The sequence below is a fragment of the Oxyura jamaicensis genome, chromosome 6, assembly GCF_011077185.1.
Source record: "Oxyura jamaicensis isolate SHBP4307 breed ruddy duck chromosome 6, BPBGC_Ojam_1.0, whole genome shotgun sequence".
Lineage (NCBI taxonomy): Eukaryota > Metazoa > Chordata > Aves > Anseriformes > Anatidae > Oxyura > Oxyura jamaicensis.
The window spans coordinates 13316526-13333333 of NC_048898.1; the positions used below are offsets into that span (position 1 = coordinate 13316526).

The 16808-nt window shown below is 32.8% G+C and overlaps 1 protein-coding gene across 43 annotated transcripts in view; it reads left to right on the forward strand.

Annotated features, from left to right (window-relative positions):
• Positions 1-16808, forward strand: part of KCNMA1 (potassium calcium-activated channel subfamily M alpha 1) — a 464377-nt gene that overhangs the window by 256445 nt on the left and 191124 nt on the right. For 8 of the 43 annotated variants that reach the window (XM_035330303.1, XM_035330310.1, XM_035330316.1 and 5 more), the window contains exon 4: positions 7181-7204. The exons of the other annotated variants lie outside the window; for them this stretch is intronic. In XM_035330303.1, the coding sequence (XP_035186194.1) occupies positions 7181-7204 (24 nt within the window). The remainder of the gene's footprint in view (positions 1-7180; positions 7205-16808) is intronic. 43 annotated transcript variants of the gene reach the window in all.

Below are 16808 nucleotides of genomic sequence, written 5' to 3' on the forward strand. Positions count from 1 at the left end.
AACTGAGTTGCAATGTGATTGTTCAGCTCAACAGATCTGAGAGTTGCCAAATGGATTGAAAAATTAGAGAAATCTCTCACTGAAAATACCGTCTATTGAAACATCTTAAATCATCTTAGTTACAAACTTCATAACATCATATTAATGTAATATCAAGTGTGGTAGTCTATTTTGTGTAGTTTCTTAAAGTGAATCGTAAGGCAACAGAGGATTCAAGAGCACAGGTGATGTATATTTCTACACTTATTTCTAGGAACAACATGAACTTGAAATGTAGCTATCTAAAAAACAGTAGAAGCATGTTTTCAGTAATTTAAATATCTCACATGCTCTTTCATTTTCATACCAATTTTGTTATTTTCAAATCTTTCATTTGTTTCTCTTAGGTTTATATCTGTCCATGCACACTCATCATATACAGTGAAAAATGACCAGGCAGAAGCGAATCAGATTTTTAAATATGCATAATCCTAAAGACAGACACCCTTTTACTGTGAAAAATACAGTAACTTCTTTCCTAGGGAATGATGTGTTTAGTCTTTGCTGTTCATCCAATATGAAAGTAGTGTAGCACATTTGTGTGAAAACACAGAAATATTTTGGTTCTGAATTACTTTACAATGTTCACTTTAACATAATAAAATTGCTTGTGCTATCTGTAAAAGATAAAGGTATAGAAAATTGTGGTATATGGCCAGTCTAAATCAAAGCCAAGCAATTACGCCACTTCTGTAAATGAAAAGGTGTTTGTACTTTGCAGGTGCACAAAGATTAGCAGTGCTTGTATTTGAATATCTATAACTCCTTCAATTATGCATTTCCACACATACAAATATATGCAGAAAAAAAGTTTTGCTTGAACAGAGGTAGAATATCATTTCTAAGTACTTGAGGTTGCAAACCTTGATACTTATGGAAGCACAGTTTGTTCCATATGTATATGTTTATTTACTGAATATGTTTATTTCTTTATAACCGAAGAAATGTCAGAATCAGTCTAGAATATGTATTTCAACTCCTTGTTTATCCTCAGTCCATAATTCACCATCAGATTTAGTGTGAGTGCAAAACCATGTCTGTGAGTGAAATTGCAATAATTCATAACCTCCAATATGTTACTGCTGTTGTTTATCATAAATATAACCTATTTAAGGCCTCAGGGACACATGCAGACTGCTAGAAGAGGTTGAATGAACTTACAGAATTATGGTTCTGGTAGCCTGTGTTCCATCTAAACAAGCATCAAAAAGGGAGGGAATCCCCCTGTAGACTGTAGACAGTCTGATTTCTTTATTCAGATAGTGACACAATTTACAGTACTGGTGATGATTGTATGTTTAACGAGGCTTGACGCTGATTTTTCCTGGTTAAAAAGTTAATTCTACTAGCTTCCCAGTTAATTCCCTAGCTTCTACAGCAGCAGAAGTAAAAAAGTTCCTCAATTTATTATATCCAAATTATAATCTATGGCAATTTTCAATGGAATTTTTTCAAAGTTTAGTATCCAAAAATAAGCATCTGAGTTCACTATAATAAATGGCTAAATTTACAGAAGCACTGAGCTCTAAGAACTGCTGCTGAATTTAGCAGGACTTGAAGGTTCAGCCCAAAGATCATATTGCTTTGGAGTCAAATACATAAACTTCACTAGACAGTATGAGAATTTTAGTCTTAGTTTTCAGTAGATTTAGTAAAAAATAATTATAAATACTTCTAAATAGTGAAATTTTATATGAAGTTTTGTTGGCATGTTTGTTTTAATAAAACCATTAACAATACTTTTTGTGAAAATGTTTATCAAGTATCTGAACTTCCTCTCCAGCTCTTATTGGACTCAGAATTTTAGGTCTGTCAGTCTGACACTTTGTTTAAAAAAAACAAACAAACAAACAACAAAAAAAAATCAGTTGGCATTTTCATCATGAAAGTAGAAAACCCATACAAACTTTCACACAGGTGTTTTCCTTAAAGACCACTAAATTTAGGTTTCTGCAACGATGGGATAATGGGTGTGCTAACAAGCTAATCAATAATACTGTGTTAAAATGTGTAATACATGTTTGTTTGTTTGTTTGTTTTTTTAACTTAAGCTCTTTGATCAAATGCTTTACATTAGAAATAATACTTGAGAATCCAAAAAGCAAAATCCTGGTAAGTCTTCCATTACACCAGACCCTTTTAGAGGCTAATGATTATTGCAGTACATGATGACTTTTTCGAAAAGCAGATATTGAATAGAAACATTTCCATTACAGCCATTATCAAAGAGAGATTAGTATCTACCTATTAGCATGTTTTGGCCCTTACTACTTATCTACTACCTTATCTACTACTCCACTATTTTAACTTTTCCCAGACTACCTTGTACACTGCAGTTCCTAGTTACCCCAGTGCATTTGACTTAATGTCTTCCTCTTTTTGCCTGGACAAGTACTTCTGTGACTGAAGGAATTTTAAGTATTCTAGTAATAGTCTTTATGATATTCCCCGTCAGCAACTTAGAACCCTACTAATTTGTGTTATAATGAAAACTTGTTTCCGTGAATAGGTTGTAGCTTACAATTCTCATCTGTTCTATTTCCTTAGCTGTTTCTGCCCTAAGCCCTTGACTAATCAAGAATTTGGAAACTCGGCCATTGGGGTCAGAAGTCACTTGCTGCGTCCTGCTTTTCTCCTTGTTATCTCTAAGCTTCCAGGTCAATTCTGTGCCCTATCTTGCCAAGTGCGTTTATGCAGATATGCTCTTTCAGGAAAATGTAAAAGGATTTTATTTATTTTTAAAATTCCCTTTTGCCATGCTGACTTAAAGAAAATTATTCATCTCCTATTTCTTTCTGTTCTGTTTTTCATAAATAAAAAATGCAACACCTGCTCAGTGGTTGTGCATCTTATCCCAAATACATTCTGCAGAGCTAGAGTTTTCTGCCCTTGCTTTAATTTAACAGTCAGTAGTATTTGCACTGTTGATTCACTTGTATGGAAAACACTGATGCAAGTGTTTTAAATTGGTATTAGGCGTTTTTTGTTTGTTTGTTTTTGTTTTGTTTTGGTTTTTAATTCAATTTCTAGTACAAAAGAAAATATAACATTGCTTTTCCCTCTAGCCTGAGTTGGCAAAGGGACCGGGAGTGTGGATAAAGTGGTGAATGCAGGGAAGACAGAGGTGTACCTGCACAGGGAACACAGGTGAATAGATTGCCCTTTAATCATGGAAGCCAATGTTCTTGTCTGGGAGTAATTCATTTCGGATGACCTAGGGCATTTTTGTTGTTGTTGTTGTTGTTGTTTTGTTTGTTTTGGTCAGCAGGCAGCTAGGTAGTGGCTTTGTCTACCTTTCTTTTTTCTTTTTTTTTTTTTTTTCTTTTTCTCATTTGTATATTTTATTAGCCTGTGTGTCAATCCTTTAACCACCTACAGATCTGAGAAAAAGGTAGGCCCTTTCAGAAATAGTTATGGCAGCATATAAAAGCACATTATAGAGAAAATCCCTGGCAGACAGGGACAAACTGGTGTGGTCCTTAAAGGGTCCTATAAGCCCTTAAGATTTTTTCGGGGATAGAGATGTGGTTTTAGTCTACTTTTGTATGTGAAGGTATAACTACTGTGAACTGGTTTACTAGTCTTGTCTCAAGTCACTCTTTGCATTGTATTCATTGGAAAGAGCTTCTTCCCTATTTCAGTATATAATTGTAACAGTAATTTCTCTGTCTCTAGTGTTAAATATTAGTTCTTATACTGTCAAAGGACAAATTATTTTCTGCTTATTATATTTTGCTTTATACAGGCTCATAACTGGAATACAGATATAACATATAGACAGACATCTATAATGTAGAAATTTATTCTGATATTACATAAATTGGATCTTTGTATTTTAGAAAGGGAACTGTGGAGTAAGTCCTTTTTTTTTTTTTCTTTTTTTTTTTTTTTCCAATTATGTAAAGTGTTATTTCATCTCTTTAGCTTTCCATTAAACAGTTAGTGTAGTCCATTGTAGTTTGGTAGAATAAATTCTAATTGATGAGTAAGCATATATTTTAAGTTATGGAACATAGAAATAACAAATAATCTGCTTTGCTGGCTCCTTATTTTCCAAAGCATAGACTTCTGTGACAATAATGCTTTACAGTGATTTAATTTCTATTATACCATGTGATGTAATACAGTTCCAATAATATTGGTTGATGGATAGTTTTTATGTTGAGAATACAGGTTGCTTATTGCACCATTGTTGCAGATCTTCATTTTAATCATCAGGCTTAAGTGCTTCCACCATAGGGAAAATAGATTATACATAACCTGCTATCTTGTATAATATAATTTTATGAGTAAGTTAATTTTCAATTAGTCAGTGAATGTAGTGACATAGTGAAATATCAAGCAGAATATCTCAGTTTTTTTGTTGTTGTTGTTTGTTTGTGGTTTTTTTTTGTTTGTTTTTAATAGTCATTTATGTTTATTATTAAAGGAATAAGTGAAATTTTGTCAGGTTCCTTATTGAAGCATTATGTACCAGTTTACATAATACATTTTTATCAGTCTCATTAATATGAATCTTCAATTTTAAATGCAATGAGTTTTAATGTTTTGTCTTTGCTTCTTTTTATACTTAGGAAAATATAGGTGAATGTTTAATTAGGTTTTTATTGTACCTCTGTTGAATTCTGATTTCACTTTAACAGCACATCTGACTAAAAGCAAGGAAATTGTGAAATGTCAGTAGAAAAAACAGTACATAGAAAAAAGCAATTACTAGAAAAATATTTATACTTGTCCTGGAGTATGGAATGTGTAACATGCAATAAAGTATATTTTTTACAAGTACCCAGAAGCTTTAATCATTAGGTTTCTTTAAAATACCAGTTTTTAGCTTTCGCAAATCTAAGCAAAAATAATGAAGGCAGCATGCTAAAACAGTATTCTTTTTAGATTCTGGAAGCTTACAAGTATTGAAAGCAATGGCCAGGACATCAAGAGGCTAGAAAATGCCCTCTGAAATCAGAGGGAAAAATTCTTGTTGCTGTAAACATTTTCTTAAGTATAAACAAAAGCAATTAAGAATTATTAAAGCTTGTCATTAGTTATTGAAGTTAATAATGATTGGACTGGATGTATTTCCATTTTTAGGAGATTTGAAGCATTTAAACAAGCTATCTAGAGATCTCAAGTCTTTGTTTATGCAAGTGTTCAGAACAGATTAGAAAAAAGGCTCTGAATATAAATGAATCTTCTTTAGTGAGTAGGTAGGACCAGTTTGTTTTAAAATATTCCTAGCAGTGCAGGATATTTTTAGTACTTTCAGTCACTATTTAGGCAAGGCAAATATGCTTAACTTTGTGTGAATAACCTAGGTGAAATCTATGGAATCTATAAGTAGAAATACTTATAACATTGAGATTGTAGTCTGACCATCTAATTTCTTTGCTGGGCATCATAGAATGCCTAGGGAGAAAACAAAGCTAGAATCAGATGCGCTGTGTGTCAGAATAATCTTTGCCAATAGTTGATTTATTAAAGGAATTTCATGTTCAGGGAACTGAAAGCAAGCTCCAGGGCAAAATACTCTGTTAATTTACTGAAAGTCAATAGCTCTGGCCATTTAGTTTCAACGTTACAGCATCGCTCAAAGTGATTATAATTTTTAGTTTGCAACAGACTTGTATGAATTTTATAAACTTTGTTATGACTTCTGGCTACACTGAAATGGAGGAAACTTCTGTTGTTATAGCTTGCTAGGAAATCGTCGATTGATAGCTTCTCTCCACCTGAGGCACAGTGACTTTTCTAATGTGAGATTAGTTCATAGCAATGATCTGAAAACAGAAGACAATCTCATCTTGAACCTGATAAGTTGATCTCCCAAGAGTAGCTCTGGTTTAACAGCAATAGCCACTGTTCATATGCCAACACTTGTAGGGAAGATATATGTTAAACTGTAATATAACCTGATCTTCAGAGATCCTCATATTTGTAGTTTCCATTATCTTCTATTGAATTAGTAGCAGATACTGAGGATTTGATTCTTCTAATTTTGTTTTCAAATTGATATGCTCATATCCAGGGTGACTAGATTGTAGAACAAAGGCAACTTCTGTGCTCCATCAGTGTTTTGATGACTATTTTTAGTCAATAGTATTTGAAGGCACAGGGCAACATTATGTTGTACATATATGTACATAACATATGTGCAGCATACCTGTACACCCAAGAAAATGTTCACATCTTTAGTATGCAACTAAGGAAACACCTTCCTATCCTTGTTAATAGCACATAGTAGCTAAAGGTACCAGTCATGACTGTGGGTTCTGTTTCTGTGAAAAGTGAGTAAAATTGATACCAAAAGCTATTGTTCTGTAATTGGAACAACATTAGTTTCCATTTAAAACATTGTACAGTAAATAAAACTGTAGTTTTCTTGATGAAACTATTTTCGATGTCCCATGAATTACTACCCTACATAATTAGCTGTTATATGTAACAATTGCAATACAGATAGAGTGACTGCCTCTAATTAAATATAATTACGGAAAATTGCTTGATAATCAACATGCCTATTTAAAAATATGGAACAAACCTTTCTGTAATAGAACAAACACATGGTATCATACTTTTTTTTTTCTTTTCTTTTTTTTTTTTTTCCCATGACAGTGTAGGATCTATTGTATGAGCGTTACATTAAAATAAACTAACTGATCAAATGGTTCTTTCTGACCTTGAAATCTGTTGAAGTTGTGTGGCTTAGATCCTGTACCCTGCATTGAAAATTTCACCTCTGCATTTGTTATGCATTTATGCATTTATTATCTTCAGTTATTCATCAGTTACTGAACACTGTGGACCTTTTGAAATAACCCTGTTTCTCGTTATGTAATGTGATATTTTATTTCAAAATACATTGAAAATTAAGGTTTCCTTTGAAAGCTCCAATGAGATTACATTGAATGAAATAACATGCTTATTAAAAAGGATGGATTAGATTTCAGATTTGTTACTGAACTCCCCCCTTCCCTTTTTTTCTCCTATTCCTCATAATTTTTGTCCTTCTTCAAAAGCTTCTTTTTCCCCCCAAAGAGTCATGCTGGTGCTATGTACAGTATTTTGTTTACAGTAGTGTAAATATTTCCAGCTTGTGACATCATTACTGAAGTAACTCACCTCTTTCATATCAACTCTTACCTAGGAGCCGTACTGCAGACTCATTGATGTAGGTTTTTTTCTGCATGGCAGTCCAGGCCAAGCTGTGATTTCATTGCATGATGCAACTTCACCTTTTTTTGGTTGTCTATGGGATTAATTATAATCTATTCTTGTATTGCCTGTGCATGCCAATATGCTTACCCTAATGGTGCATACATTGAATGCAATCTAAGCATTAAGTGCATGAAATTAAAAGAACACATAAAATTAGAAAGTTTGAGCAAATGTAAATTACGCATATCAGTATCTTTAGTTAAGCATAGAATGAATAGGACTTAACACGTACCAGGTCTATATATTTAAAAATTCCACCATATTAAAGTAGTTCATGGACTAGATAGACAATTGCAGTGTTATCAAGATGTGGGAAAATGGAGTGCACCAACTATCCGGTGTGACAAAGGCTGAATGATGCCAATAGCATTCAGAAAGATAAACCTTTACCTGCTGTCAATTTTAGCAACAGGTGACAGTGACAAGAGGTAAGATTATACATAACTGTTAAAGGTCAGAATCTGAGAAGAATTTTGAATTGCAACTTCTAAATTGATATTTACAAAACTCCACTAAAATGAAATTTCTTACAAAGAATTGTAACGTTGCTCTAAGATCCTTTTACAAAAGACATTATGACCATCCTAAGCAACCTGTTATTCATATGTTCTTAGATCCTACATCAGCACAGTAGAAGATATGATTTAATGTTAATCCTATTGTTTCCTGATAAAATGATGAAACAGCACTTTGGAAAGTGACTTGAAACATTTTTTTAGTGCTGTTGATCTGTGCAGACCTTGAGGGTATGTGATAAGAGTTTATACTATGTTGTTCTTTTTTTTTTTTTTTTTGGGGGGGGGGGGGCGGGGGGTGGAGGTCAGCATTGATTTACAGATTGCACATTAATATTTGCTTTGGTGAATGAAAATTATGCTTAATTTTGAGGGCTAATAATAGTGAAATGTTATAATTGAAAAACGATAATTTTGAACATATATATAAAGCTAAAATATGCTTTTGGTGTTTACTTTTAAGCAAGCTAATGAAAACATGCAATATATTCAGAACAATAAACAAGAGAAATAGTTTCAAATCTACAACTGTTATATCACCATCGTGTTGATACCTTGCTGCCCTAGCAATATTTTCTATTCAAGATTACCCATTATTTACTTATTTTTATTTTATTTCTAGATTCTACATAATTATATTTCATTACATCTTTTTTTCTTATAATGGAGAACAATTCTTTTAAGGCTATAAAATTGATCAGACGTATCTATAGGTCAGCATGATGCTTTCCACCTGAAATCAGTGCAAAATGGACTATTATTACACCAGTCCTTTTGATTTTCCAGTAGCTCAGTGTCTAAACCTGACTGCATATCTATGTTCCCACACACAGCAGCTTGGATAAAATGGTGTTGGACGATATAGTGCATGTTTGCAAGCCATGCTAAGGTGGTGCTAGAAAAAAAAAAAAAAAAAAAAAGTGCTGCTATGTATTCATTTTGTTATATCATTGTATTCCTCTTCTTACATTGACATAAAATGGTTTTACACCAGGCTTGTGATAATTCATTTGAGCTACAGGTGTTGAAATTACCTTATTCCATTTGTTAATGGAGGTAAAGGGAATGCTAAAAAAAGAATCATGTAAAAAAGAATCATTAATCTAAAGAGCTTTGTCTATGCCATTGAAAAAAGTCGCTGTGATTGAGACTGTCAGTCAGGCTCCAGGCTAGTCTCCTTGTCTGATAAGTTGAATTAGGAAAGAGTTGAGTTATTTTTTGATTTTTTTTTGTTTAAATTATTTATGTTCTTTTGCAAGGTAAATGTTTGTTGTTGTTGTTTTATTTTTATTTTTTAGCGAGTCTTTCATATGATCATCATTTTGCCTTAAGAACATGGTAATCTGCTCTTAAGACTACTGGTAAATAAGCAGGTCCCACAGTTGGAACAGCTATGATATTAAAAGTTCCAAGCAGAAAAATTTACTAGGTTGTAGTTATATCCACCTGGCAAGCAGGCAGTAGTGGAGGTCAGAAAAAACTGTGTATGTGTGCATTACTTTGAAAATTATGTATGATAAAGGATTTTCAGGAGTTCAGGGAGGGGAAGAAAAAAAAAGTGATAGAAAGGGCTATCATAAATACTTATAAATGTTGGGAGTAAATGTTACCTTAACTATCCTGGAGTTGGTTTAAAGGTGAAAAACTTACACATACTGTGATGTTCAGGATATAGTCAAAGATATCAGATAGTTACTCTTGGTAGCTAAAAGGTTTTTGTTTCAACTCACCTTTCTGTTATTCCTAATAAAGCAGAGTAAGAATATGAATCCAGACTAAATGATAATTTACACAAATATTGGATGTATAATAATTTGGTTTGGGAGAAGCTGAGTCGCATGGTCTTGTTTCATAAGAAAATTCTGGTGAGATTTGTGGCACTCAAAGCATATCTTAGGTATTAAGTTACTAAGGTGCTTTAAGGACTGTTGTGTTGATGGAGTGGATGAGGCTAACAAGTCCTTTTGAGGAATGAGAGAGAGAAAAATCTAAAATTATTAAATGCTTTTGACTACCATGTTTTCTAGTTTTATAGTTTTTTTAAAAGCAATATATATTGATAATATTTATATATATGCCTTTGAAATATGAGACAATATATACCGCCTGGTGTAACTGTGTATTAGGGTATTTAAAATTGCAATTAAAAAAAATATAGCTATAGTTGTATGATAATAATAAACTTGGGTGACAGCTGTACATGCACTAGAAAGCATGACTGAAAAAGCTGGCCCAGTAATGTAATGTCAGATTTCTACCACTTTGCAGTGCTTTTGGATTTCATTGCTCATTTATGTCATTCACTGACATTAAAATCAATAGTATACCTTAGATTCAAGCTTATAACTAATCAGTAAAAATGAGATAGTAGCCAGTTATTTTTATTAATTAAGGGAAACAGGAGGCAAATTCAAAAAAAGACAGTCAGATGAATAAACTGTAAATATTTTAAGGTTTCACTTCATCTGGTATTCTTGTCATTTTTCAGATAGGATTGTTGAATTTAGGCTGTAATTTTCTTAGGAAAAGATTAGAGGTTTTTGTTTGTTTGTTTTCTACTTACAGTATATAGCAAGGAAGAAGCGTATGGAAACAATCCTCAAAATTATCTGGAGGAATCTAATGTTTGTTATGTATCAAGCAGAAAATCCAAACTCAGTTTTATGTTGATATACAAAAGCAAAATGATTAATAGTCTCCATCTGGAGTAGGTCAAGCAGAAGTAGGTTATCATTTTTGAAGATTGTACCTGTTTCTTTGAGAGTGAAGCTAGATGAGGAAGACTTAAAAGCTGGACAGCAGCATCAACAGAGAAAAAAGACAAACAGCACTGAGATGGAGGAGTAGTTCAAGCTAGATACCAATGATGATGGTTGGATGTTGAAAACTTCAACCTTGAGGAAAGTTCATAGCACATGTGGAAAGCATCTTTGGGTAGCTTCAAAAGGCATCAGCTGTAAAACAGAATCATATGAAATAGAGCAAGAAGAAAATATCAGAAAGTCACCTACTGCTCCTTCTGCTGGAATGTCAGGTGGCTATACATATATTTGTTCCAACAGGCTCTTAGCTAAGAGTTCAGTTGTTTGTAGGCACTCTTCTCTTCCTTTCTGTAGGAAATGTTAGAAATTTCACATATGTGGATCAGTGTGTTGATATGTAAACACTTTGCTCTCTAGAAATCACTTATAAATATCCAAGGGACTGTAAGTAGCCCATAAATCCTTGTGTGAAAAGTACTGCTTGGCACTGTTTTAAAAAACCTCTGAAATTTTCTGTTCTCCCTAAAGAATTTATTTTATTGTTTGGCTATATATTTTAACTGAAAAGGTTTTATGCCTCTGGTATATTTCTGGCTAACTTAACTAGATTCCATTTGTTCAATTCAATGGGAACATTGAGAAGGGATTATTATGATTCTAGAAGCATCATATAAAATGTTTGCATTTTCATGTCGCCAATTTTCTGTTTTCTGGAGTAAACAGCTACAACTTACTATTCCTTGCTAGGCTTTGATAAAGAATATTAAATAGCATCTCTATATTAAATCATATAATCAGAACAGAAGCGATAGAAAGGGGTCTAATTATAGAGTAGAAACATGCAAGATGGCCAGCTTCAGTAAATAGGATATGCAATTTAACAGAATTACCATAGCAGAGAGAACTGAAGAGACTTAATAAATATTGTCAAAAAGGTTAATAATAAAATGTTAGTTGAAACAGTATACTGGAAGTTTTCTCTTTAATATCCCAGTAGTTTCACACAAAAACCTTTAATTAAAAATGTAATCCCTGGAATTGTTGCTCCATCATTCTTTTATATTTTTTTAATTGGGTTGTCATCAGTGAGATTGTTTTGCCAAGGTAATGTAAGACCATTTTCAATTGCCAGTGTTCTCAGCTTTTCGTAAACAACTAGTAAATCTAATGCAAAGTAAAATACTACCTACGTAGCTACGTGGTTCTCAGGCAAAGCTCTTCAGATGTAGATATTTGAGCAGGGTGAGAACTTATTGGAGTATTTTGCAAAAAAGTGTGTACACCTTAAAGAACATGAAAGGTTATGGAGATGGAGATTGGGCTTTTTACTTATGCTTGTCTTAGCACTCGCTTTCTGAAACTTTAGCTGTACTGCAGGAATCTTCCTTTAGCTTTTGTTTTTGCAATTCAGTAATTAAAGAAGACATATGCTGTAAGCAGTACTCAATGTACATTCTGATGGTATTAGGAAATATGCTGTTTTTAGAGTGAGAAATTTAATGTTCTGTAGTTCCCAGTAATTAAATATAAAAATGAGAAGAAAAATTTCTTGTACTCATACTTTACAGTTTCAGAGTAGGGGCTGAGGAAGGTAAGAGTTTGATTTTGCTTGAGTTTTGTGGTTGGCTGCTTATATTTTACAAGGACAGCCAACAAAAATGTACTTAAAATTCAGAGAAAACTTGAATAAGAAGGATGACGTCTGGGAAGCAGTTATACTGGGAAGTAGTTTTTCAACCAGGAAAAACAGGTTGCAGAATATCGTGGTCATATTTAGAGAAGTACAAGTATTAAATTATTTGCCTTATTCCTTATTTACATCTTTTTCACAACACAGAAAACCCCACAGAAACACAACAATTACATCACCACTGATTTTTACCAAGTTGTATTAGTTCACTTAGATAAGGTAAGCACTAGCAAAGTTACTTATTTGTCATTAGATATGTTGTCAATTATGAATAACTCTTTAAAAGTCAGAGTTATGCTAGGGAAAATCTGAAGCATCTGAGATGAGTTAGTATACATTTGGTTCTGCAGTTGTACCACCTTCATTTCACTCTTCATACATGGATGTGACAAAAAATAAAATTAGTAGGCTGTCTTTCCAACCAGATGTCTTTTTCTGTCTCACTTTCTAAACTAAATTCTTTTTGCATAAGAGACTCTCAAATTGCAGCCTCTTATTCTGTTTTGTGATGTGTGCTTGTTTTCTTATGTGAAAATTATTTTGTAACAATTTGTCTTGTGGAATTTGACTGAAGAAAAAATCTCCACGACTGGGTTCTAGCTGCTAAGTTTCAACAACCTCTATTCAGCCAATTTTTTCTGCTAGTTGGAAGAAACTTAATTTTCTTTATGAACATGTCAGCAAGCATGCACTATGAAACTAATACTATTAAAAAAATAATAAATTTGAATCTATCAAAATTATATTTTAATATAAATATATTCTTATAAAACAAATGAACATTTAGAGAAAAAAATGTTCCTCTTTATCGTGAGACAGAAAAGTAAATGAATTAGAAGGAAAAACAGTATGTCTCTAACAGTGGTTCTTAGAAAAATCTTTACTAAATGATTCTGTTGTACCAGTTTATTACTGGTTGTTCTGGTTTTGGTGTTGCTTATTACTTCTGATGGTGTATTTTTTTGGAAAAAAAGGATGAAGAAAATTTTTAATTTTACCTCAAATTAGTCTAAAATTTGTCAAAGTTTCCCTGTGGGCTAGGGACATAATAGAGGAGTACTTAATTTTAGAAAGCATCTGTAGAGCATAGGGGTCATGATGCATTTTTTAAATAAGATTAGAACTAGAAAGGGTAATATTGTAGTGCCAGCTTATGATCTATCACACGTTAAAAATTAACAAATGCTGTGATAGAAAGGTAAAGTAAAGGTAAATAAGTACAGTTACTTGCATTGTTCCAGCTTTTGTGTGTTCATGTGTGCACGTGTTTGTGAGAAAACATGCTTGCAATTTTATAAAGTAAGCAAATGTCTCAGAAATCTTGTAAGATAGCTTTATTTCACATTATTTGGCATTTCATCTTTTACCTTGATCAAATTTGTATTTGGAAAATTTATTTTAAAATTGAATAAAGAAGATGCTGGGTGTTGATGTAATTCTAAGACATGGTTTATAGTGTCTATGAGCCTAAGGTCAGTAACACATTTTGAAAAGGAATATGAAAGAGATGCATGTGGAAGCGAAGTAAGGAGGCCACTTCACATATGGAAAAGTCAGGAATGGAGGTGAAAACAAAGAAAGGCGTGGATTCATTCAAAAGAATTTGATTGCATGCTGAAATTGTGGAGTTTTTAAGACTGGGAATCATGGTTTAATTCATTATGCAAAGGTCAGTTGGAACAGAGAATGCGAAAAAGACACTTGTCAAAGTCCTAAGAAAATATACAAGAATGTTTGTCTGAAGCTTTCTGAAGGAACAGGAGAAAGTCATAGGCAATATGGAGTTTAGACATGGAGAAGCTACAATAAATGAAGGTGAAAGACAACCAAGAACAGTCAGCATATTAGTTATGAGTACAAAATCAGAAGCTCCAAGATTTGGTACTGAAATGGCTGGGAGCAGAAAGTGTATGTGTGTGAATAGGAGAAACAGAGTTAACTAGAAGTAGGAGGTTAAGTGATCACAAATAATTGTTATATTATTATAATTGACAAGAAGGTATAGGAAATTGTCACAGCATTATCCTTGACTTGGGGGATAATTGTCAAAATTCAGTAAGAAATGGATTGCTACTCCTTCACTTACTGCCTTCAGGTACACAGAACTTAAAAAATATTGGTAACAAAGAATGTAATGGGCCTATGGACTTTTATGGATCCTGAGTCCTAGGGCTGTGACAGCAGATTACATTGCATTTCTGCTAGGGGTAAAGTTAGTTCTTGCCTTCACAAAGGCATTTTTGTGATCCAGCTGACTGCTGTTCTCTCTTGGGGAGGAAAACCTCAAGTTAACCTGAATATCTTTCAGTACCAAATGAAAATGCTAGCAGCAAAGCTTCCCTGTCGGTAGATGACATCATGTCAAGTGAGAGTGAAGTAATTTAGAAGACATTTTCCATCAAAAAAATAATGAGTTTATTGATGTTATAATGCAAAGAAAGGCCTTGTAAACTGAATCGCTTATCAAGCTTTCTCACAATTAGAAGGTAACATGAATTGCAAGAAAATATTTTTTCTTTCTGTTACCCTAACTTGGTTAATAAATGAAAGCCATTGAACAAAGAGAGGAAACACTGTTATGCTCTTTGTCACTCTGAGATCTTAGACAACTTCAATTCTTATTTGGTCTCACTGATGTACTATAATTATGATATTTATTTCAGAGGGATGACGCTTGCTAGGCATCCATCTATCCTTAGAATTTTGCTATATGTTCATACCAATTTCTGTAAATAATATTTTAGTTTTTCCCTTCTGAGTAGTACAACTAAACCAGAGTAAAAGGAATAGAAAGTATTCTGCACTGAATGAACATTGCTTATACTAAATGATACATCTGTCTTTTCCTATAGGTTAGTCTTAGTACTATGTCACTGAAACAATAAGTTAATCACAACACCCATAATTTTCCATTCCTTGTACTGTTAAAAATATATATTAAAGGGGTGCAAAGGAACACTGTTGTATCACATTTGTGACTTTTTTTTAAATTATTTTTTTAAACTCTAAATCTTGTAGCATTGGGTTTGTTCTATAAATTTGAAGGAATGTGGAATTATAGGAAACTTTCACTGCACTGAAAGTGATTGAGAAAAGTTGATTTCAGACAAAATTATGAACAAATAATTTATTTATATTAATACTTATGAATTGCATTCTACTTAAATTTGAAAATGGCAAGTGAGTGGAATGTCTTCAAAATATATGATACTAAAGGGATTCTAAATATTGAGTGGTTTCTCTCATTTATTTTTGTTGCTTATATTTTAGCCACGTCTACTGGTACTTCGTCACAAAACCATCCCTTGATCTTAAAATTCACAGTTACCGGACATTCCTTCTGATAGAAAATTAACATTGTACCATATTTTCATATAATGATCTACTGTGCAACTTCATTTGAAATTTATTTTTTCTTAGTATCAGGTCATTTTATTTCTTTCTCTGGTATGATGAGGTGATGAGGTTGTAATGCCCTTTTTTTTTTTTTTTTTTTTTTTTAGGTTCAAAATTTTTCAGTTTTACATTTCATTTAATTAACATTATTCATTATATTTTAGCTTGTCTAATTTAATGGATTTAACTTTACCTCCACCGTTATTCAGAAGACAAATTTGCTTCCAAAAATTAAGATCTTAAATTAGGACATTTTCTCTCAATTCTCTCAATTTCTAAAATTTCAATAACTTCTTAAAGTTCCAGATTTATAGAAGCTGTGGTGCAATATTAACACCAGTCATTTCCTAGTTACAGCACAAGTTATTTTCCTTTATGGACTTCTACGTGTCTTTGCAAAACACTTTTTTTTTTTTCTTCAGAATGCTTGATAATTTGTAACCAGAATAATTTGACTTAGAATTAGCTTCTTTTATTTCAGTTTGTAACTACTTGCACCTAGATTAAAAACTGGCACTTATACTAAGCTTGCATGCCTTGTCATTAAAAACAAAACAAAACAAAACAAAAAACAAACAAAAAAAAAAAAAAAGAGAGAGAGGGAGACAAAAAACATTAAGAATAGATGGACATGATATGTCAAAACCAAAACAGTCCACTTCGTTTCACCAAAAAAATAGAGATGGAAATTATATATTGAGTAGTTACTTCAAGTACTGAGTTGGGTAGGCACATTTTCCATTGCGGTGAAGAAATTTTCATGTAAAACCATCCAGGTAGATGGCAAAACTGGTGTAAAGTCTGAATAAACGTAGAATTCCTTCCCTTTGCTTCTGTCATAATGGCATAATGACAATGGTTGCAGTGTGACACGGGTTGATGTGTCATGCCTTATTGATAGAAGCTGCACAGCCCATTTTTAACTGCAGCTCAAAGCCTTGTTAGCTTTACTTCTCATCAACATTTAACTCCATCTGTGTAAAGTTAACTTTCTTACTCCTCATGTAGTCATTCCTGCTCAGTGAATGAATTTATGCTTATAATGCCTCTATAACTGGGCTTAGTAAGTGCTACTGTTGCTGTAAAAATGCTGTAATAATAAACAGAACAAGTAAATAAAGGTAATGTGAAACTGAAATGAGCAGTAGTAATTTAACCTAGTTTAGGTAATCTAACCTAGGTGCTAGATTTGTG